The 22159-nt window shown below is 45.1% G+C and overlaps 1 protein-coding gene and 1 pseudogene across 2 annotated transcripts in view; one reads left to right on the top strand and one right to left on the bottom strand.

Annotated features, from left to right (window-relative positions):
- l(3)76BDm (trafficking protein particle complex subunit 8 homolog l(3)76BDm) overlaps positions 1–22159 on the bottom strand; it is a 149924-nt gene that overhangs the window by 18221 nt on the left and 109544 nt on the right. For both annotated transcript variants that reach the window (XM_070530480.1, XM_070530481.1), the window contains 5 exons: positions 20591–20961; positions 16855–16999; positions 16672–16768; positions 12167–12235; positions 12028–12080 (listed from right to left, as the gene is read on the bottom strand). In XM_070530480.1, coding sequence (XP_070386581.1) covers positions 12028–12080; positions 12167–12235; positions 16672–16768; positions 16855–16999; positions 20591–20961 — 735 coding nt within the window. The remainder of the gene's footprint in view (positions 1–12027; positions 12081–12166; positions 12236–16671; positions 16769–16854; positions 17000–20590; positions 20962–22159) is intronic.
- LOC139054931 (uncharacterized) lies at positions 6568–10965 on the top strand (annotated as a pseudogene).

The following is a 22159-nucleotide window of genomic DNA, read 5'->3' on the forward strand; positions in this document are numbered from 1 at the left end:
GGCCGAAACCAGCTCACCGCAAGCACCCCAAAGCAGCTGGTTTCCCAGTCCACAACAGGTAACCATTCTGAACCCACTGGTTCCTGATCGCTATCGCAGTGCAGTCTTCGAAGACATTAAAGACTGGCTTGACAAGTATGAACACGTCGCACGGATTAACCAGTGGACTGAGCAGCAAAAGCTTTCCCACATCTATTTCACCCTTGACGACAGTGGCCATACTTCGTACGAGAACCGTGAAGCTAGCCTGATGACCTGGAATGACTTTCAGTAGAAGATCACGGATACTTTTGCAAGTGCCGACCGACGCGACCGCGTCCAGCAGATGATGGAGCTATGGGTGCAACAACCTAATGAGTCGGTTACGATGTTCGCCGAGGACATGGCCCGCCTCTTTCATAGAGCCGACCCGAACATGACCCAAGATAGGAAGTTGCGCTACCTCATGCGAGGTGTAAAAGAGCAGTTGTTCGCCAGGCTTGTGCGAAATTCATCAGTCACTGTCGCTGACGTTATCAAAGAGGCTACGGCTATTGAGCAGGCCCTTCATCAACGGTTCAGGCAGTACGATCAACTGTCCACCAGCACTGCAATCAATGCCGCTGCAGGGACTGCCGAGTATCAGAATTCCTTGCATGAATTGATCAAAGAGCCTGTCAGAGAAGAAGTGCAAAAGATTCTGACACTGACACTGGATAGACCTGTAGTATCAATCGCTGAAGTGGTGCGCGATGAAATTAGGCAGGCGTTCCCGACAGTCGATCTTCAAGATCACCAGCGTCCCATGGTTTACGCCGCAGCTGTCTGATGTCCACCACCCATCACAACCACACCGCCGTACCACCAGCTTCCGACAGGCGCTCCTTGGTTGCCGCCGCAAGAGAATGCTTGGAGGCGTGCACCCATTATGCCGCTGCAGTCACCCCAGCAGCCGTCGAGAGACCGTGAAAGAACTGCTTTTGTGACACCAGACAGCCTATACGAATTTAAGGTCTTGCCTTTCGGCTTGTGCTCTGCCCCTGCTACGTTCCAACGCCTCATGGACACTGTGCTTTCAGGCCTGAAGTGGAAAACCTGCTTAGTGTACCTCGACGACACCATCGTGTTCTCCGCAACATTTGAAGAACATCTCGAACGGTTTGAAACGGTTCTGCAGTCCATCCGGTCTGCCGGCCTTACCCTGAAACCAGAGAAGTGCTACTCTGGCTTTGCGGAACTACAGTTTCTTGGTCACGTCGTCAGCCACGCAGGTGTCCACCCGGATCCCGAAAAAATTGGCGCCGTCGCACAGTTTCCTGTACCATCCGATAAAAAGGCTGTCAGGTGCTTCCTCAGCCTCTGTGCCTATTACCGGCAGTTCATTGCAGACTTTGCTCGTATTGTGTCACCGTTAACTCGCCTGACGAGAGATGACGTTGCTTTTGTATGGGGCGACAAAGAGCAAGGTGCATTCAACGACTTGAGGGAACGTCTCCAGACACCTCCAGTGCTTGCTCACTTTGATGAGACCGCTCCTACATTGCTCCACACTAATGCAAGCAATGGTGGCTTGGGAGCTGTTCTGGTGCAGCAGCAGGCGGGCACAGAAAGAGTACTTGCCTATGCAAGTAGAATGCAAGTAGCCTCACGCACAGAGGCTAATTACTGCGCGACTGAGAAAGAATGCCTTGCCATAGTATGGGCGGCGGTTATTAAATTTTGCCCATATTTGTATGGCTGCCACTTCACAGTTATCAGTGACCACCATTCACTGTGTTGGTTGACAAACATTAAAGATCCTTCGAGACCACTGGCGCGTTGGAGCCTACGGCTGCAAGAGTTTGACATGACTGTAAGTGCAAGTCGGGGAAACAGCATACAGATGCGAACTGCCTGTCTCGATCGCCGATAGAGTCGTCTGCGCCACCTGAAGAAGACTCAGCATTTGTTTGTGATCTGGACACATTCACCATTGCGTAACAACAACGGGACGACCCCGAGTTGTTTGAACTCGTCAATTACTTAGAGGGTAGATCTGCGAAACTGCCTAGAGGTTTCGCAAGAGGACTGTTGTCGTTTTGTTTGCAGGCGAAAGTACTTTACAAACGAAACTTTTCTTCGATTGGGTCCCCCTATCTGCACGTCATTCCTGCAGGTCTTCGTACGGAAGTACTTGAAGCCTGTCACAACGAGGTGACTTCTGGTCACTTAGGCTACACGAGAACATTGGCCTGAGTGCAGCAGAGGTACTACTGGCCGAGACTTACCACCACCATGAAACATCACGTTCGCACTTGCCTCGACTGCCAGAGGCGCAAGTCGCCTCCGTCCAAACCAGCCGGTCTCCTACAACCCGTCCAGGTTTCTCGAAGACCATTTGACCAAATTGGAATGGATATATTGGGTGCACTTCCTACTTCTACTGCAGGGAATCGCTTTGTTATCGTCGCAACCAACTATCTCACATGTTACGCTGAAACAAAGGCACTCCAGAGAAGCACAGCTGCTGAGGTGGCGCGCTTTTTCATTGAGCACGTTGTGTTGCGACACGGAGCACCAACCGTCGTAATAACAGACTGAGGAACCGCATTCGCGGCTGCACTTTTAGATCACATCTTGCTGCTAAGTGGAACGGCTCATCGTAAGTCAAACGCCTACCATCCACAAACCAACGGATTAACAGAATGCCTCAACAAAACAATTGAAGACATGCTCTCCATGTACGTGGATGTTGAACAGAAAAATCGGGACGACATCCTACCTTATATCACCCTTGTTCACGGACGGGATGTACGAACGATGTTGGATGCAATGCTTCCACACGACTTTGACGACACTGATATGGACGCCGATGTGTTTACGCAACGCACAGAAGAGGCTCGGCAGCTTGCACGCTTGCGGATCTGCCAGCAGCAAGACTACGACGCAGGGCACTATGATCTTAACCGTCGAACAGTAATCTATGACGTCGGCGACAGAGTGTGGGTTTGGACACCCATACGGAACTGAAGCCTCTCCGAGAAGCTAAGACGATACTTCGGACCATATCGAGTATTGCGCTGACTCAGAGATGTCCTAATTGTATGTGGTGCCGCACGCACTGTCCTGAACTTGTGCATGTTGTCTGCATGAAGCTGTATGTGCGCAAATAACTATGCGAGAGACCTTTACTTCCGCAAGTGACATTTCTGGTTTAACATCGGGGCGATGCTCTTTTAGGGAGGGACAAATGATGCGTGTATTCTATGCAGAAGACAACGACGATGGGGGCATTAATGGACTCCGTCTAGTGGGTGGCTGAGCTTAGGTGAGGGCGAAGAAGACGTGCCTCTGTTCCGTTTGTTTTTGAACAGGTTGTCCTGTTGTTCTTGAACGTCTCCCTGTTTTCTGTCTGCGTTGTACCGCGACAATATATATTACCTCGAATGTAGGCCAAACAAAAAAATCGAAGACAGCGTTCACAAAATGCAAACAGCATTTATTGAATCTGAATGTGCAGAGCTCATTTAACGTCGTCGTCGCTGCTAGACTCGTCGCTGTGTTCTTTGTCACTGTCACCTTCAAACAGTGCACTATCTTCAGTACCGTCAAGTGCATTAGATATGCTGCACTATTTAAAGGCGCACACGAACAAAGTACCTGGGATGTCGTCCCACGCTACAGCTACCCAGCCCGCCAACTGCGACAGCGATGCACGGTTGATGCAGCCAGTTGCCGTTAGCATGTGGTCTTCGTCAGTCTACCAGTCCGTGTAATATTTCCGCAGACGATCCTTGAAAGGTTTGTTGACGCAGACATCAAGTGGCTGCAACTGGCCCGTCATGCCGCCAAGTATGACAGCGAGGTCAGTGTTCGCTTGGGCAAGCACGGCCTTCACGTTGTCGCTCAAGTGCCCACGGTAAGAGTCGACGACAAGGAGCGAGTTCATTGTCAAAAGGGCTCCTGGACGCCGTTGCCACACAATCTTGACCCACTCACCACCGCACCAGTCATCCACCCGTTCTCATTTGCCCGCACAATGACATCCCTTGGGAAAGTTTCTCAAGCAAGCAGTGTTTTCCTTTTAAATATCATATAAGGAGGGAGTTTATGTCCATCAGCTGTGCAGTACCGCATCACAGTTGCATGCTGCTTCTCGTAGCCTGCAGAGCGCACCTTCACCTCCTTGGCACTCTTTATTCACGATGTACGCCACTGGCATATCAAAATACACAGCCGTCTGGTCGGCGTTGCCGATTTGCCCAAGGTTGTAGCCTGCCGCTTCTCTCTTTCGCAGCACGTAGCACTCACTGAAAAGCTATCAGCTTTTCTTCAAAATTGCTTGGCAGCTTCTGGGTGATTGAAGTGCGATGTCTGAGGCTGAAGCCAAAGCACTTCATGAATTTTTGAAGCCAGCCCCGGCTGGCTTTGAAATCCTTTGGTGTTAGGCCTCGGTCCCTCGAAAGTTCCCTCGCTTTCGCTTGGAGCACTTCTGTTGTCACTGGAAGGGCAGCTGCTCTCTACGTCCGAACAAAGTTGGCCAAAACTGTCTCCACTTCGCGGTGACAGCCTTTCTTTGGTCCGCTAAATGCCATCCTCATTGTGGCGCACGCAAAAAGCTGCTGTCGTTGTCCCCTCCAACGACGGACATTTTTCTCATAGCGCCGAAGTCCCACCTGGATTGAATTTTCGACAATGCCTCTGCGGCTATCACAACTTTTCACTTGAAAGCGGCACTGTAGTGGCATCTCCTGCTTGGTGCCATCGCGATAACACCATGCCGCAAGCCAATACGACCGACATGACACAGGTCAAAATGGCAACCTCGCTTGTGTAAGGTTGGCTACTGGCACGACTAGTAGCGGCTGCGATACTACCTTTTCTAGATGGCACTAGCTACGCACCATATTTAGCAGCGTCAATGAAAAACTGGTGCGTTATTTAAAATCCTCGAATCTAAGCCGACCCTAGAGTTTGGAATATGATTATATGAAAAAAACTATCGGCCTAGATTCGAATAAATACGGTATGTGTGATTAATTTGTTTAGCCACATTAAATCCCAATCAAATTACTGGCAGCTTTTTTTGTTTAGGTAACTGCAGTGCATCGGTGGAATTGCCTAGGCACTATAATCGCGGACGTCTTTCTGTGGCAATGAAGGGAAGGCTACGGAGACAAAGCGGGCACAAGTAAGAGTGCTTCTGAAACAAGGCCCATGTTTTCATCCACGTAGCTTAAGCTGGGGAAGAGAAAATAGAACACCTTATTTACGAGGGTGAATCAGAAAGTCTTTGCCCCTATATATATATATTTTTTTTAGCCAAATTATGGCTGTATATGCAAAGTCAACATATCCATTCCCAATGATAGATCTTTCTTAGATTGGCTCCGCATTATCTGCCGGTAGCTCTGCGGCATAGCGCTGCTGTCAGTTGTTGAAGATGGCGGTTGTGCTTCACACGGCATACAAGCAACGAAGTGCGATTCATTTTCTATGAAGCAAGGGCCAAATGCCCATCAAAGTCCACAGGGCAATGCAACCCACGTATGGGGAAAGGTGTCTCACTTTGAGAAGTGCAAGGTGGTGGTGGTGCTGCGAGTTGGCAAAAGGCCATGAAGACTTGCATGACAATGAGCATTCGGGGAGGCCACGTGCGTCACTGACTGATGACAACATTTTCCGCATGGACCGCTCCTGCTGGATTTCACGTCACAAGGTGCAACCATCAATGCCAACAGTTACTGTTCCATGTCTGCTAGCTGTCATCAGGCGAAAACGCTGAAGGATTCTCGATGTGGACAATGTGGCTATCCTCCACGACAATGCGAGGCCATCAGAACCGCCAACAAGCTCCGGTGATTTCACTGGGAGAGTTCGGACCGCCCACCATACAGTCCGGACCTCACCTCTGGTGATTTCCATATTTTCAGTCCTCTAAGAAGTTTCTGGCAGGACAGCGATTCACGTGCGATGATAAAGACAAGACAGCAGTCTGACAGTGGTTCCACCGTCAGCCAGACGAATTCTACCACAGGGGCATCTCAAATTTAGTGCTGCATTGGGACAAATGTCTGAACCGGTGTGGGGACTGTTAGCGTAATCGGAAGCCAAGGCTGACAACATAGGAGAGAGATGGTGGCCGTGGAGGAAGGCAGTCGTCACGCTGTTGCGAACTCTTTCTTTCTTTTATTTATCTATTAAAGGGCGCTCTTCTTTAAAGATCTGTGTGTCTGCGAAGAAATTCATAACATCTCAGAAGTGGGATACACTGAAACCTTCGTGGTGAAGCGATTCTGGAAGCCAATGTCGTGGGATTGCGCCGACGGTGATGCTCACTGAGTTTTCAATGGACGCTGCGTTGGTGCCGTGTTCGTGAGGTACTGACCGTTAAAGGGATCCTTTGTGTTGCCTTCAAAATATGCATGTGGACGCTCTGTGTGACGTCTACGAGACGCAACTGTACTGTCTTCGTGAGGTACCGTCATCGAAAACGTGAGTCTTTGTGCCACCTCAGAAACGTGTGAGCCGACGCTCTGTGTGAAATCGGTAAACCTAGATGCTTAGCTGGAGGCAAAAAACTGTGTGTACGCCTAGACAACCCCGAAGATGGCAGACGGCGGCAGAACTCACGAAATGATGCAAGCTCTGCTGGAGCAAAACCAGCGGTTACTGGAGCTCTTCGAGAGGAAATCTGAAGTGTTCCACGTTACGCCGGACCTGAATAAAGTTATCCGTGATTTCGATGGCAAGGGCTCATCCCACGAAGCCAGGGAGTGGCTGAAGAGCATCGATTCCATGGCGGTCCTGCACGGCTGGCCAGACAGCTTCAGACTAAAAAACGCCAGGCTTCACATGAAGGGACCTGCTCGATTTTGGCTTCAAGCCCATGTTGATGACCTCACTACGTGGGAGGACTTCAAGATTGCCTACAAAAAGACATTTGTGGGCCAGACAAGCATGGCCGAAAAGTGGAAGTAAATGCAGGAAAGAGTCCAGATGAGGGGAGAGTCCATCATGGCATACTTCCTCGAGAAGACCTTGTTATGCAAGGGTTTGGGCCTCGGCATGCAAGATACCAAGGAGCAAGTTTTGGTGGGGCTGCAGTTTAGAGACGCATGCATCTCCATGATGGCGAAGGAATACAAGGACGAGGATGAATTGCTGGCAGACTTGCAAAGACTGGAGTGAATAAGTGAAGCTAGAATGCAGAAGTCACCAGGGGCCAAGCCACAAGGTGGTGATCCAGGTGCCACGACACCTCGTGCCAAGCCTCCGACCTCAAGATCTTGGACTGCCACACGTCCATCTGAGCAGGTGATCACAAATGTATGTGTCACAGACCAAGCAAGTGGTGGGGGGCCACTGAAGAAAATGCCAGAACCACCCAAACATGACCAAGCGGAGCGAAAATGCTACAGCTGCGGAAGGTATGGGCACATAGCGAGAGACTGTCCAAAAGCAAACCCTGTTCGTAACTTTGTGGTGAATGAGAATCCAACAAGTGACAGTGGTCCATTAAAGCTGCTGAAAACTGCGACCATCAATGGAACTCACCAGCTCTCAGTGATGATTGACCCAGAGAGTTCAGACTGTACATTGCGTCATCAAGCGGCTGAAAGGTGCAGCCTACAAGTTGTGTGCAAGGCCCAAAACTTGTATGGGTTTGGGAACACTGGCACATCTACAGTTCGGTCTATCGGGACCTCGAAGGTGGACATGGAAATCGATGGCGTGGTATGCTGCAAGGTCAAGGTGATTATCGTCAACAACAGTGTTTTGCCCGTGGACATGCTGGTTGGTAGAACCTGGACGGATCAAGACCACATTGCATACCTACGCATGGGAGATGAACTCAAGATTGGCTACCGAGATGATCTTACATTCTGTAACATCGACCTTGCCCAGATGAAGCCTTCCAAGGAACCACTTTGTGTCAAAGAAACCATTATGCTGCCCAAAAGAACTGTGTGTTGGGTGACAGTAGAGAGCGGTAAGAGTGAAGGAAATCTGATCTTACCTAGTGGGCCTGGCAAGGGAATACTACTACACATCGAACACGGAAGGGTTGAGATACCCATGCTTAACGACAAGGATGAAGACCACCAGCTGATCAAGGGAAGTTCATTGGCTCATGCTGAACTGCTTTCAGGGAGCGAAGAGTTAACACTCGTGAGACCTGTGCCTCAGCCGAAGCCCATTGATCGTAGCATGCTGAATGTCGGGAAAGATGTCAATGAACAACAAGTGGATGCATTGCTGAAGATGTTCAATGATTACAGGGACTGCTTTGCACTGAATTTGTCAGAGTTGGGGTGTTGTAACCAACTGGAGATGACTATCACAAAGTATACCGAAAGCACTCCAGTCACCTGCAAACCATACACGACTAATGCAGAGGAAAGAGAAGCAATCCAAGAAATTGTCAAAGAGTGGAAAGCGACTGGCATTGTAACTGAAACATCCTCGCCATACGCTAGTCCAGTGCTACTCGCGAAAAAGAAAAATGGATAAAATCGTCTAGTCATAGACTATCGATGGCTAAATAGCCAGACGGTGCCGGAACACTTTCCCTTGTCAAACATTGATTACCAGCTGCAACGACTGTCCGGAGCACGAATGCAGTGTGTTAGATTGTGCAACAGATACCTTCAGCTTTCACTGAGTGAGGAATAGAAGGCCAAAACTACATTCATCACGCCTGATGAGACCAGGCAGTTTGAACATATGGTGTTCGGGTTGAGAAATGGTCCTGCTTTATTTCAACGTCTAATGAACAAGGTCCTCAGATCTCTGCGTAGCACTGTACCATTGTGTTACATGGACGACTTGCTGATTCCAGCCAAGGACTGGGAAGACTTGCTGGTTTGGCTCAAACAAATACTGGATGCTCTGCGAGCTGCTGGTCTAACCATGAAGCTAAGTGTGTGTTTGGAAGTAATGAACTCGACTACTTAGGTTTCAAGATTGTGAAAGGCTACCTGCAGCCAGGTGAAATGAAGCAACAAGCTATACTTGACGCTAGCACGCCAAGTGATGTTCACAGTGTCAAGAAATTTCTGGGCCTGACAGGACTTTTCAGACGGTTCATTCCCCACTATGCCCTGAAGGCACAACCACTTACTCCTCAGATCAAGAAAGAGACAAAGTTTACATGGGCAAGTGGAGAAACAGGAAGCTTTCGACCAGCTCCGGAGAGAGCTGACAGAGCCTCTGGTTCTGAAGTTGTATGATTCTTTGGCTCCAACAGAACTGCACACGGATGCAAGCAAACATGGACTTGCGGGAATGATCCTTCAACAAGATGAGTCAGGACGCTGGCACTTGATGTTTTGTGTCAGTAAATGCACCGCTGAGGCTGAGAATTACCGTATCATGCGGGAAAACTGGAGCTGATGGCAATAGTCTGGAATATGGAAAGACTTCGTCCATTCCTCCTAGGCATTCCGTTCACGCTGGTAACAGATTGCCAAGCAATTGTGTATCTGAATACGCACAAGACTCTTAAACCACAGATAGCAAGGTGGTTCAACTTACTTCAAGAGTATGACTTCGAGGTGAAGCACCGAGCAGGTGAGAAAATGGCACAATTGGACTATTTGAGTCGTGAACCCGTAAGAGCGCTGCAAGACACGCTCGATGAGGTTGTCGAGACAAGGATCGAAGTGTGTCTTGCCTTGAGTTTAGAGGACCTAGTCGTGATCATCCAGCGATCTGATGCGGACTTGGCTAACCTAGCACGAATTCTCGAGAAGCCAATCAAGGAAAGGACCAAGGAAGAAAGTGTCAAGGTCAAAAACCTACAACTGAAGGACGGAAGCCTGTTTTACTTGGAATAAGATGGACGACTTCTTTTCGTGATGCCTAAGAGCATGCGTAAAATACTGTTTCAAGTTTCACGACTTACAGGGACATTTTAGTACAGACCGAACAGTGACGAAAATCAAGGAACTTTATTGGTTTCCTCGGATGAAGCATTACGTGGACTAGCACATCCATAGGTGTTTCGAGTGTCTGCTCACAAAGATTCCAGGAGGGAAGAAACCTGGACTTCTGCACTCGATACCATCTGGGAAGAGACCATTTTAAGCTGTACACGTGGACCATGTTGGTCCGTTTGTGAGAAGTTCCAAGAAAAACCAGTGGATCTTGGTGTTGGTGGACAATCTGACCAAGTTTGTGCGCCTCTACCCCGTGCGAGACAGGAAATGTACTGCGGTGCACACAGAGTTCTATAACCGAGTTCGGACTACCGGAGCACATAATCTCAGAACGTGGTTCCTGTGTCACATCCCACGGCTTCGAAGCCTTCTGTCAGGAAAATGGTGTGACTCACACACTGAACTCTGCTCACCATCCGAGGGCTAACGGTCGGGTGGAGTGTGTAAATCGAACTCTGGTACCGTGTATTATAGCTACAATCAAGGATCCGACTCACAAGGACTGGGATCAGAACATCAAGGAGTTAGAGAGCTACCTAAACACCGCATACAATGCCTCAACCTGCACTAGCCCTTTCAGGCTTCTGCATGGATATCCACCAAGGACGTAGAATGGTGTTTTCAGATGGCTAAACACAGAGAATAACGAGTGGGTATGTCTGGAGCAACTCAAGAGATGGCTCAAAAGGGAATAGTGAGCTAGCAAGAAAAGTTGAAGCAGTACTTCAACAAGCATCACTTTACAGCGGACAAGCTGCGTGTTGGAGACATAGTGGTCATGCACTGCGTTCCAGAGCACACTGGTGCCCTAACAAAAATCCAGAAGAAGCTCAGAGGTCCACTGACTGTGATTGAAATACTCCCAGCGGACACCTACAGAGTGACTGAGACGAACGTGAAGAAAGGGGTCTACTCGACTACTGCCCACATCAGCCAACTGAAGAGATGGGGTGGAAGACGCCAAGAACTGTCCGACCAATCAAGCATCAACGAGGAAGACAGCGTGGCGAGGCGTAGCATGCGTGTGTTCAAAAGACCTTTGTATTTTCAGGACTATACCGTGTAAATTGAGGACAGTTCGCTGTCAGAATGGCCGAGTGTTAGTGGAATCGGAAGCAAAGGCTGGCAACATAGGAGAGATATGGTGGCCACGAAGGAAGGCGGCCGTCACGCTGTTGTGAACTCTTTTTTTCTTTTATTTATCTATTAAAGAGAGCCCGTCTTTAAAAATCTGTGTGTGTCTGAGAAGAAATTCCCAACAGGACTATGTGAAAAAATAGTGTAAGGTACGTAGAATAGTATGTATAGTTGCAATTGCCTGTATGTGCCTTATTTGGGCGAATAAAAAATAAGGGCAAAGACTTTGATTTGCCCTCACATTAATAGAGAATGGCCTACAAATGTTGTGCAACCATATTTTTGATGATTGTGGTAAATGTTGTATCACGGTTCCTTTTCTGTGGTCATCACAAGCCATCATGCCTGCACACACTAAGTGCAGCAGTGCACACACATTTTTGTGGGCAAAAAGTACAGTGTGTGTGGTCCAGTACCAAAAAACTTCCATCCTGCTGAATAAACCCAGCAGGTTATATCTTATATTGAATTATCAGAAGTGGAGGCACAGTACATCCTAAAAAGTAGAACCAGTGGCATGTTTAGATCTGGATGCTTCATTTTCTGCTTGAAACCATTAAATCTAGGTGCACTTTAGATTAAGGGTCACATTAGAATCTGGTAAATACCAGATGCAGCAGTGGTGGTGTCGACATTCTTTTCAGCCTCTTGTTTTAATTCGACCCATCGAATAATTTGGTCAATTCTGATGGTTTCGTCAAAACCAAAATAATGAAAGCCGACTTCGTTTGTAGTTATTGCTTATATTTTTACTTAAATCTTGCATACAGGCACTCCTTCACACCATGTCAACTAAGAGCTTTTATGGGAACTTATGAAATCATTTCCACTGCTAGAACACTGAAATACTGATTTAACAAGTTTTTTTATTTAGTAAACTAATCTGCTGCAAGTACAACTTTATTAAAATGATATCTGAATGCAACTAAGTGTTCACATCAGGTATTACTGTTCTTACAGCACACATGACAAGTTAAATAGCTTTACATACTTGCACACGTGTCAAAGGAAGTTGTGAGACCACTGTTGTGTTGTCTTGGCTTACTGAAAAAGAAAACCTTGTATGTAGTATATGTGAAAATAAGCGATTGCAATGGTACCAAAAAGAGAATAAATGCAGTGATGCTTACGTTTAGAACTAAAAGGTGTGACTCGCAGGATCAGGTTTTTTGTTTCTTGGGGCTTTACCACTGGTGTGCCTAAAAATGAAATTGAAAAGGAAGTACGAAAATTGATAATAAAGAAAGAATCTTGCAAAGCATCAGCTTTGTATTTAACGTCAGGTAAAAGTAAAATGAACAAGGAATGAGAACACAATACAACAAGATGCACAGTTTTAATCTACTTTATAGAAGAATGACATTGGAACTCTAGTTACACTAGGTGCTTTTTTTTTATAACCATATGCAATTAAAAATCACCTGTGGCAGATAGCATAATTGTATTCATTGGGCTAGATTACTAAAAAAGGCAGACATTCCTTGCATGAGAAATCGAAATGCATAATTGACTGATGAACAAAAATGTACTACTTAATGTTTCAAGTAATCATTTCACGGCACATGTTGCAATCTACCAATTGCAGCTGGTGAGTTCACAAGGTGTATCCGTGTGTAACAAATTTTCAGGATGACACCTGTTTCAAGATAGTAATTCCCAAATTGTGCAATGAAATACATGCGCATTCCAGTTACTTCTGCGTTTCAATGCATAAAATAGCAGTTTGTTAAAAAGTAAGTGGAACAGTAATGCATCCTCACCGCAAGTTTCAAGGCGCATATCCTGAAACCCGTGCGATCCATAGAATTTGATCCAAGTGGATAATCTTTGCAAACTGACTGGCTTACAATTCATAAATTGCCATATGTGCCATAAATTAATTTAAAAGTAAATTAGTGATGTTTTGTTAATTAGTAAATTATGCAATTCGATTTCCCATGCAGGTTATGTTCACCCCCTTCACTAATCGAGCTCCAGGACCCCCATTACACTATCTGCCACAGGTTATTTTTAAAAAATTCTTAATGGTCTAATTTTTGGCTAAGCCTACCAATAATTCTCATCAAATCATAAAAATACAAACGTAATTCAGAGGCAAAAGGTATATTTAATTAAGAATCACTTGTATGAACATTATTATTTCCCACTGAAAATGTGGCAGCAGCGATTTAGGGATATTAAGTGATCTCCCTGTCACACTTGCAGTATGTATAGGAAGGCACAAGAAAATGAAAGAATTTGGAAGTGTCCAAATACAAATATAGAAAGGAGAAGCAGTGGCATGTTAAAAGTTTTTTTATGTTGAATTCCTATGGCAGATTGCGAGCACTCGGCCGTATCACGAACAGAGCGCATTGTTCCAACTGATTGATCTCGTCAAATCTACGTATGGAATGCATGCGCTCTTGCAAGGGCACAGGGAAATCAAGTGAGAGGGCGCTAGACTAGAAGTGGATCGGGTAGGCCTCATTACCATCGCCACCATTATTTGGACCATCCTAGCATTCCATGCATTCATTTTTCTTCCGTGTAGGAAGAATCATCACTGGACTTGGGAACTTATAGTATCTGAGTTGGAGCTGTCACTATCCAGGAGCAGGAACAAAAATGCACGGTGCGACATAGTGTCCATGTTTTCCATGTCGTCTATAGCTGCCCGCGACCAGAAACAGGCGACCATGACATGAAGCAGAGGCGGGTGAAGTAAATATGCCACGCTGACTTCCAATCAAATCTGCTGATTTTGGCAGAGCAAATATTTTTGCTCCGTGAAGTGATCTGGAATTAGTAGCTGTTCTGATTCTGCCATTGGAACACACAACTCACACTCTCATTCTGCCACTGGAATAAAATTGCTCCATACAAAGCAGAAAAACTTGATCTGAATCTACTATTGGAATTCAACATTAGTGAAGGTGTGAAACCATTGTAGAGTCTTTAGTAGGGGTGTGCGAATATTCAAACTTTCAAATATTTTTTGAATAGTGCTTGCTATTCGATTCGCACTACACCTTTACGATTCGAAGTATTTGAAGTTCTAGAAAATAAATATAATGGTTTCATTTGCTGAAAATTAAATCGCACCCTGACGCTATTTTAGACAAAATAGCTCGATCAGTGCCCATAGACTAGAAAGAGCGCAGTGTAAAAGTACAAAGCGGAGAATCTGCTTATACCATATTTTTGCGCGTATAACCCACCACCGCATATAATCTACAACAGTCTGGAAAGAGAAAAAAATATCCCCTTGTATAATCCACAGAAGTAAGTGCATACAACACTGCTCAAATCTTTGCAAAAACAGTCTCTATTCACGGATGCACGACTTATCTACATCATATCTTCAGCCAGCAGCTCTGTTCCCCCATTCTTCGGCGATGCTGACAAAGTTGGATTCACACACCGGATGTAATCGTAGACGAATCAGTCACATGATATCTCACGTGAATTGGATCACTTCGCAGCTAACACTCGTACGACAGCAGATGACAGCGCGGATAGAGAAGCCTTCGGATCGGCAACGGTGATGGAGCAAACGCGACCGAGCCCCAAATCCCAACGGTGATTTAGCTCACCACTGTATCACAAAGCACTTCGCTCAGACTGAGGGAGCGCCGCGAGAACAGGTGACGTACGAGTTTGTCGGCACTGCGTGCGCCATTCGCTAATTACCAAAGGCAAAATGGCAACCCGTAAAATGGAGGAGAGTGGGTGACCATGAAAGAGGGGAGAAGGGAGATTCCACATGCAGGGGTGGGGAGGAATGGTGTTCCCTAGTAGATAACGAAACTTTGAATGGCAGAGAACCTTGCCTTGAGGTGTGGCTTCACGGCATCACGGCTCGCCCTGCCGTGAACCCACACTTCATTGCGAAATTTGCATATAATCCGCACTCCAACTTTATTGTTCCATTCTTTTTTGGCATTTTAGTGCTGTTTATATGAGCAAAAATATGGTAACCGAATGTAACGCACAACCAATTTTTGAGAGTTCAAAATAAAAATACACCTGAACGTAATGCTACTAGATTTTTTAAAGGTATGGCATATCCTTATGTTGACGATCGGAATAAAAGCAAAAGACAAGCACAATACACCCACATAGAATGCTTTCTTGCGCATGCTTTGCATTGCATTTTTTCAGTAATTTGACCTGGACGTATTCAAAATTATTCTAAAATATTCAAATTTGCTTCGCACCCAAAATTTTGCTATTCGCACAGCACAAGTTTTTAGCCTACGACAAATTTGTGAGCCTACAGGAGCTTATCAATGAATTCAAAAGCCTATGAATGAATTACCTGAAAATTTAGGATTACTCAAAATTCACTATTTTTACACATTATGTGCTGTTAAGAAACAAATAGTAGCAAGTAACGAAGCCAGTCAGAAATTTGTAAACATTTTGAATAGTGCTCAATGTGACAGAAAGGTCTTGTGTTTCAGGGCTAAATAAAATAAATCTCCTCTTTCTGAAATATATATATACACACAGTTAAACCTCAATATAACAAATTTGGTAAAATTTCCAATTTGCATTATATTAAAATTTCAGTACAGTGAAATTTGATTTTTTTTAATGCAATTAAGTACAGCTGCCGAGTGATTTTTCTTGCATGGAAGGGGCTGCAAAATTTTCCAGGAAAAAGCAAATTTGAATCAGAAAAAGAATTTCGTTTTCATGAATTTGAGTCGGCGACAAATGATACGGTTTCATGCCGTGTCAACGATATCTTCACATCAGCGGTACAAAGCGAAGCTAGCCTCACTTTCACATCCACTCCGCCCCTGTGGCTAATGTGTTGCCTGCAGTAGGACGACACTATCATAAAGAGCATCGGCAGTGGGGAGCAAATCCTTCGTCTGCCTATGGCTTCAACATGACTCCAAAACTCACGATTATGAAACCTCCAGTACTAATTATGTGGGAAGACAGCGCACATGATGCCACGATGTCTGAGCATACCCAATTTTTGTACATGCCGCAGATTACCTCTAAAACAGGGCGCACGGGTTGCGTACGCGCTCAGCCGCACACAGCCATGTGAACCAAGGCCGTGCCAGAAAAGCAGACACACGTCAACTTGCATGCGCTTGATCGCATTATAGCAAGCTCGCTCCCCTCATCTCTTTCACCGTGCTCACACAAGAAGGCGGCATGCTCATCAAGCTACCATGCTTGGCTCACCCTCGCATGCTTTCACTTGCGTCCAAAGCATACAGTGTGTGGGGCATGCTAGGATCTTATCGCAATTAGAGAGGTGCGTTCACAAGTAGCCACTTCTAATTCAACCATTTGAACTTCTGCTTCAGCAGAAGTTTCCATTTATTGTCTCGATATTTCTTTGTGATGGTAGTAAAATTTTATTCTATTGAAATAGTGTATAAACACACCATTATATTGAGGCTGGTGCTCTATGAGACATGGTGCTTTATGGACAAGAAGCTATAAAAAGTTAAACACTTCATTATATCGAGATTTAACGGCATATTTTTTAAAGAAAGGCTATTGTAGTGCTTATGCAGCCTGACAGGCACTAAAATCTACTGCAGCCCCCAAACATGTGTTTCTGCATAGTACCCCAATTTGGCAAACAACATTACTCATAAAAGCAAAGTTGCCATGACAAACTTACCGAATTTGGGATGTGATGTGAGGGGAACCAAGCTCCAGACCCGGCTGACACAGGTCACTTGCAGCAGGCTCAAGTCAACACCACTGAGGCCATCTGTCTGCACCACATATGCACAAGAACCAGCCCAGCAGTTAGTGACATGCAGAGAGTGTGCCACAGCTGGTCCACAAGCCCATAGCTTACCTCACAGGCATTGGATACCTGAAGAGAGACGAGTGCTCCATTGGGGGAGTTTGCCACACCAAGAGAAACACTCTGGCGAACAGACGCCTGCAGCGTTAACGATGGCAGAGTGGTAAAGCTGATCTGATGCCACAGAACACGGTGCCTGCATAATAAAGTGAAGAGAGTCAAACACTACAAGTTTACATTAAATTACCATGACCAGCTCTGCTGGTCATCCAAACTCAACACCAAGTCAAATATATGACATGCATAATAAATAGAGGTGTGCGAATATTCTAAGCTTCAAATATTCGATTCGATTCGAAAAACCCTTTTACTATTCGAAATATTAGAATATTTGAACCCCCCAAAATTGCTGGTGTCGGTTCTTCAAGTCACCTTCGCCGCAGTACAACCGCGTTATGAGGCGAAGCATACAGAATGTATAGCGGTGAAGCATTTTTTCCGAGCAGTGAAGCATATCATATGAAGGGGGTACTGTGGTGACGGGACTCCTGCCTGGTGCTTATGACTACCCGACAGAATCAGCTCAAGTACTCACACTGTGCTGCCTCTTCATGCATCTGGACAACAGCAGCCAACAGATGAAAACCTCTGTGTCTGCTACTAATCTGGTTAGGCACCCGAAAACACAGTTTCCTAACTACAAATTTGACGAAGTAGCAAGCTCGACAATGTTCCTAGATCATCGTTCTAAAGGAGCTGAATACCACTAGGATGCTTCAATGGTAAAATCGATTAAAAACCTGGCTTTAAAGAAAGCAATGAAAATTTCCACACCAAGGAACCCAGACATGTCTTCAACAACAAAAGCTCCTGAAGAGGCTCCTTCCATGTCAGCACTCCTTCCTGTAAGCACTACCAGCAGCAATTTTCACTTACTTGTAGCAGCAATTTTCCGTGCCACACGCACAGGTTTAAAGATATGTGCATGATGAAATTTTGGGCCAAAAAGAAGATCCGTTCGAGTGGTGGTGTAAGCATGATGCCCACAGTTGGCTCAGCTTGCAAAGAGATACCTGCCAATACCAAACACTAGTATGTACAGTGAGTAGCTCTCTTTGGTGTCAGAAGGAATTGTGACACACAAGAGGGGGTCGCTGCTCCCCAAACGTGTCGAGCAGCTATTTTCTTCATGACAACATTAATTAACTGCAGTTATGATACTGTCAAGCTAAAGCGTTAACTACAGGATTTTTTTTAACCACAATGCATAATTTTCCTGTACATTGTTTACTGTACAATAAGCTTGCTCCTTTTTTTTTAAACCTCTGGTTGGTAAAAGAAAACCATTTTTTTAATACCAATAGTATTTGTATTAGAAAAATATTCTAAAAATATTTGATTCGATTGACACTTGCTTTTCATTATTTGAATTTGTTTAGAAATTGAAAAGCTGATGTTCACATACACCTAGTAATAAACTCTGCTACCAACCCACTGTAGCAGACCAGTACACTCACGGGCAAATATTGTTGTTATTGAATAGACCACATGCAAAACTCCACAATCAGGCTTTTCTCTATAGCTCAAATACTGCCAGTAAAAAAGTAGATCTGGAGTTTAACCCTTTAAGAACGGGACATATTAATACTCTAAAAAAATTTTTCTTCTATCTAAATTGTCCAAACACATTCAGAATAAGCATAATCATTGTAAAAGAATACATGTTTTGTGGAAACTATTTCAGCAATAGGGGGAAACACCAGGCAGAAAACAAGAAGTGCGCTTCACCCCAAGCCACCTAAGGCTTCGTTGGAATTTGTACTAAGAGCTCTCGTCATATGTGAACCATAGGTGTACATTCCATTTGCTTTACATCGTGTGTATGATACCACTGCAGTCAGAGATGTTGCATCGATCTATCTCCTCTGACTGTGCTTTCAAAATAAAGTGAGGCACTTGCCAAATTTCTTCTATTCTGATTCTTTGTTCCTACTCTAAATGGACAAATGGCACATGCTGCCTTTCATCAAGTGTTGGCCAAAGACATTTAGCCACTGATTTTGTACTCAATACTGAAACTCAGCAAGAAATATATATATATATATATATATATATATATATATATATATATATATATATATATATATATATATATATATATATCTGATGTGTTGCCTGTAGGGAACATTTGTCCATAAAGGGTTTTAAAGAAGGAAGCAAGTTGGTGCTCATGAGTAAAAAATGACAGTGGGAGAGCAGCTTATGAAACATGTCCAAAGCTGTGCATAGCAGCACACTATAGAACTTGTTATTTCCAAGCATTCAGTACTGTTGGTGCAAATTAAGTATCAGGTGCAAAATCCCTGGGAAGATTACACTCATGGACAACTTTCTGTCACAATAAAGGGAAAGCTATGGGAGCGGAGCTTCTGCACACATGTTACCGCGCCAAGTATTCCAGCAGCGCTTGACAGTGCATTTGGTTTTTTGGAACAGATAATGAATCAGCATAGCTTCCATGTGCAATGGTTTCACACTGCCCAGATGCAGAAGTGCAAAGAAGAAAAATAATTCAAGTTTAACATTAATGGTATTTTTTGCCTTGTGTTGCTGTTCTACGAGGGCAAATCAGAAAGTCTTTGCCCCTATTTTTTTAAAGCCAAAATAAGGTACACACAAGCAATTACAAATATACATACTATTCTACCTACCTTACACTATTTTACCACATAGTCCTCACACCGGTTCAGACATCTATCCCATCACAGCACTTAATTTGAGATTCCCCTCTGGTAGAATTTGTCTGGCTGACTATGGAACCACCGTCGGACAGCTGTCTTGGCTTCATCGTTGCATGTGAATCACAACACCACTACCTCACACTTCTCAAAGCAAGACATCTTTCCCCACATGTGGGCTACATTTCCCTGTGGATTTCAATGGGCATTCGTAGTTCGCTTTGTAAAATACGAATCACACTTCGTTGCTCGCACACAGTGGACGTGCGAAGTACAACTGCCATCTTCAACAACTGACTGCAGCGCTGTGCCGTGGAGCTAATAGCAGATAAGGCCGGGCCGGTCCGAGAAAGGTCCCCCGCTGGGAATGGATATGTTGACTTTGCATTGACAGCCGTAATTTGGCTAGTGTGTGTGTGTGTGTATATATATATATATATATGGGCATTGACTTTCTGATTTGCTCTCGCATAAGAGGTGTTCTGTTTTCTCTTCCCCTGCTTAAACTACGCAGATGAAGACATGGGCCTTCTTTCAGAAGCACTCTTACTTGTGCCCGCTTTCGTCTCCGTAGCTTTCCCTTCATTGCCAAAGAAAGACATCCACGATTATAGTGCCTAGGCAATTCTACCAATGTACTGCAGTTACCTAAACAAAAAAAGCTGCCAGTAATTTGATTGGGATTTAATGTGGCTAAACAAATTATTCACATATTTTAGCCAGAGCTGTCAGGGACATCAATGGTTGGCAGTACTTAGACTGACGTCATATCTGCCTTGACAAAACAGACACTACTTCTATCCAGTTTGCAGAGTGCCCCACAGCTACAGTTGCCTGTTTTTTAGGACAGAAAAGTGATTTGCATTAATTTACGACATGAAGAGCAATCCTCGAATTTAAAAGATAAAACGGAAAAATACAACAAACTGACTACACACTTAACTTTTCTTTATTGCTCCAGATTCCTTCTACAGTATTATATGTTCCCTATGTGGGTACCCTCCCATAGGGGCTAAGGGTATTTGGAATAAACTAACTAGTAGACTCACGAAAGCTGTCCCTGGGGGCCTTGGTAATAGAACAAAAGATGCAGCATGTGCCGACCAGGCTTCTCAGCACCCCGCAGCCAGAAAGGCAGTGCCACTCCTTGGCCGCCCTCCATATGGGTGCCCACAGCCGGCGCTTGCACCCAGGCCAGCGGAGGTGCCTGTGCCAGCACAGGTGGGCTTGGCCGGAGCGGCTCCTCATGGTACGCCTCATCCTCATCATCAGACACAGCACACAAGCAAAACAAGTGTGGCTGTGCACATGCAAGCCGCAAGGAATGCAATGCCGGACAGCCATCTGCGTTGCGCAGCTCCACAGTAGCCTTCCGCACTTCTCCGCAGAGTAGTTGGCTGGGTAGCTCCGAAAAGGTCACCTGTGTCCACATATGAGAAGCAAGTTCCAAGTCGAACACAGAAGTTGCCATTACAGAAGTAGGAGCAGAAAAACACTTTCACTGTTTAGCGCTTCACAAACACCAGTATGCGCAATATATTTTAAAGCAAGTCCTCTGATTCTTTATATGAAGGCTACAGTAGATGCAAGGAGATACTTTTTTGCTGTGTCCTTCACTTCATCATAATCACAAGATCTGAATCCTCACATGTGGTGGTGCAAATAATAGAAATGGCCAATGCAAGGAAGCGAAGAAAACAAGGGCGACAAGCTATTCTCGCAAGTAAATCTGCTTCTGTAGAATTATTATAGAGCAGGGGTTTCCAAACTGAGTTCTGCGAACGGCATTTTAGCGTTCCACAAGTGTATCAGAATAAATCTTACCCTATTCTGCTTTTCACCATTCACTTCAACAATTTTGTGATTTAGAGAAGAAATGTCACATTACATTTTGGATTTAATAAAGTGATCTCATGCCACATCCATTTTTGGTAGTCTGCAAGAGAGCCACATGGCAACGGCATGCAAGACTCATCACTGTGACATCAATTATTTGCAAGCCAACATTGGCCACGTGTTTCATTGTGCTCGAAAGGACGATTTGGAACACATGAGCTGGAATCAACTGTGAAGTTGTGCAAGCTGAAGCCACTTCCAACGTTAGTGGCGTCGACCTGGTCACCTATTGTTGCCAACAGACCATGATAATGGCTGTTTAAATGGCACATAACAGACACGTGAGGTGCGCTCACACTTGATTTCGAGTTCAGGATGCATCAGTGTTCGCACGATGCAGTTTCGACACAGACATGGGCCGGGATAATGTAAAACTCTTCCAATCTGTATTTATTCCAAATATGTCATTAACCCCCTGTCATAAGTCAAAATGGCTTGGACTCCACCCAAATGGGCAGGGTGCCGGCTTGTATGGGTGTGGCCCAAGCCATTTCGACCTATCACGGAAGGCTAATGATGCACTTGGAAAAAAAAATTTGAATATTTTTACATTATTCCGGCCAAGGTCTGTCTTATCAGAATGAAAACATGCAACAAGTGTTTCGATGTGCATGAGGAGCACCCCTGCCTGTTGGGCAATATGGGCATTTAGGCTTACTGTTGTAAACGGTATGTTGAAGACCACTGCATAGCACTAGTGACTTCCAATATTTGTTTGCAAA

The sequence above is a fragment of the Dermacentor albipictus genome, chromosome 1, assembly GCF_038994185.2.
Source record: "Dermacentor albipictus isolate Rhodes 1998 colony chromosome 1, USDA_Dalb.pri_finalv2, whole genome shotgun sequence".
Lineage (NCBI taxonomy): Eukaryota > Metazoa > Arthropoda > Arachnida > Ixodida > Ixodidae > Dermacentor > Dermacentor albipictus.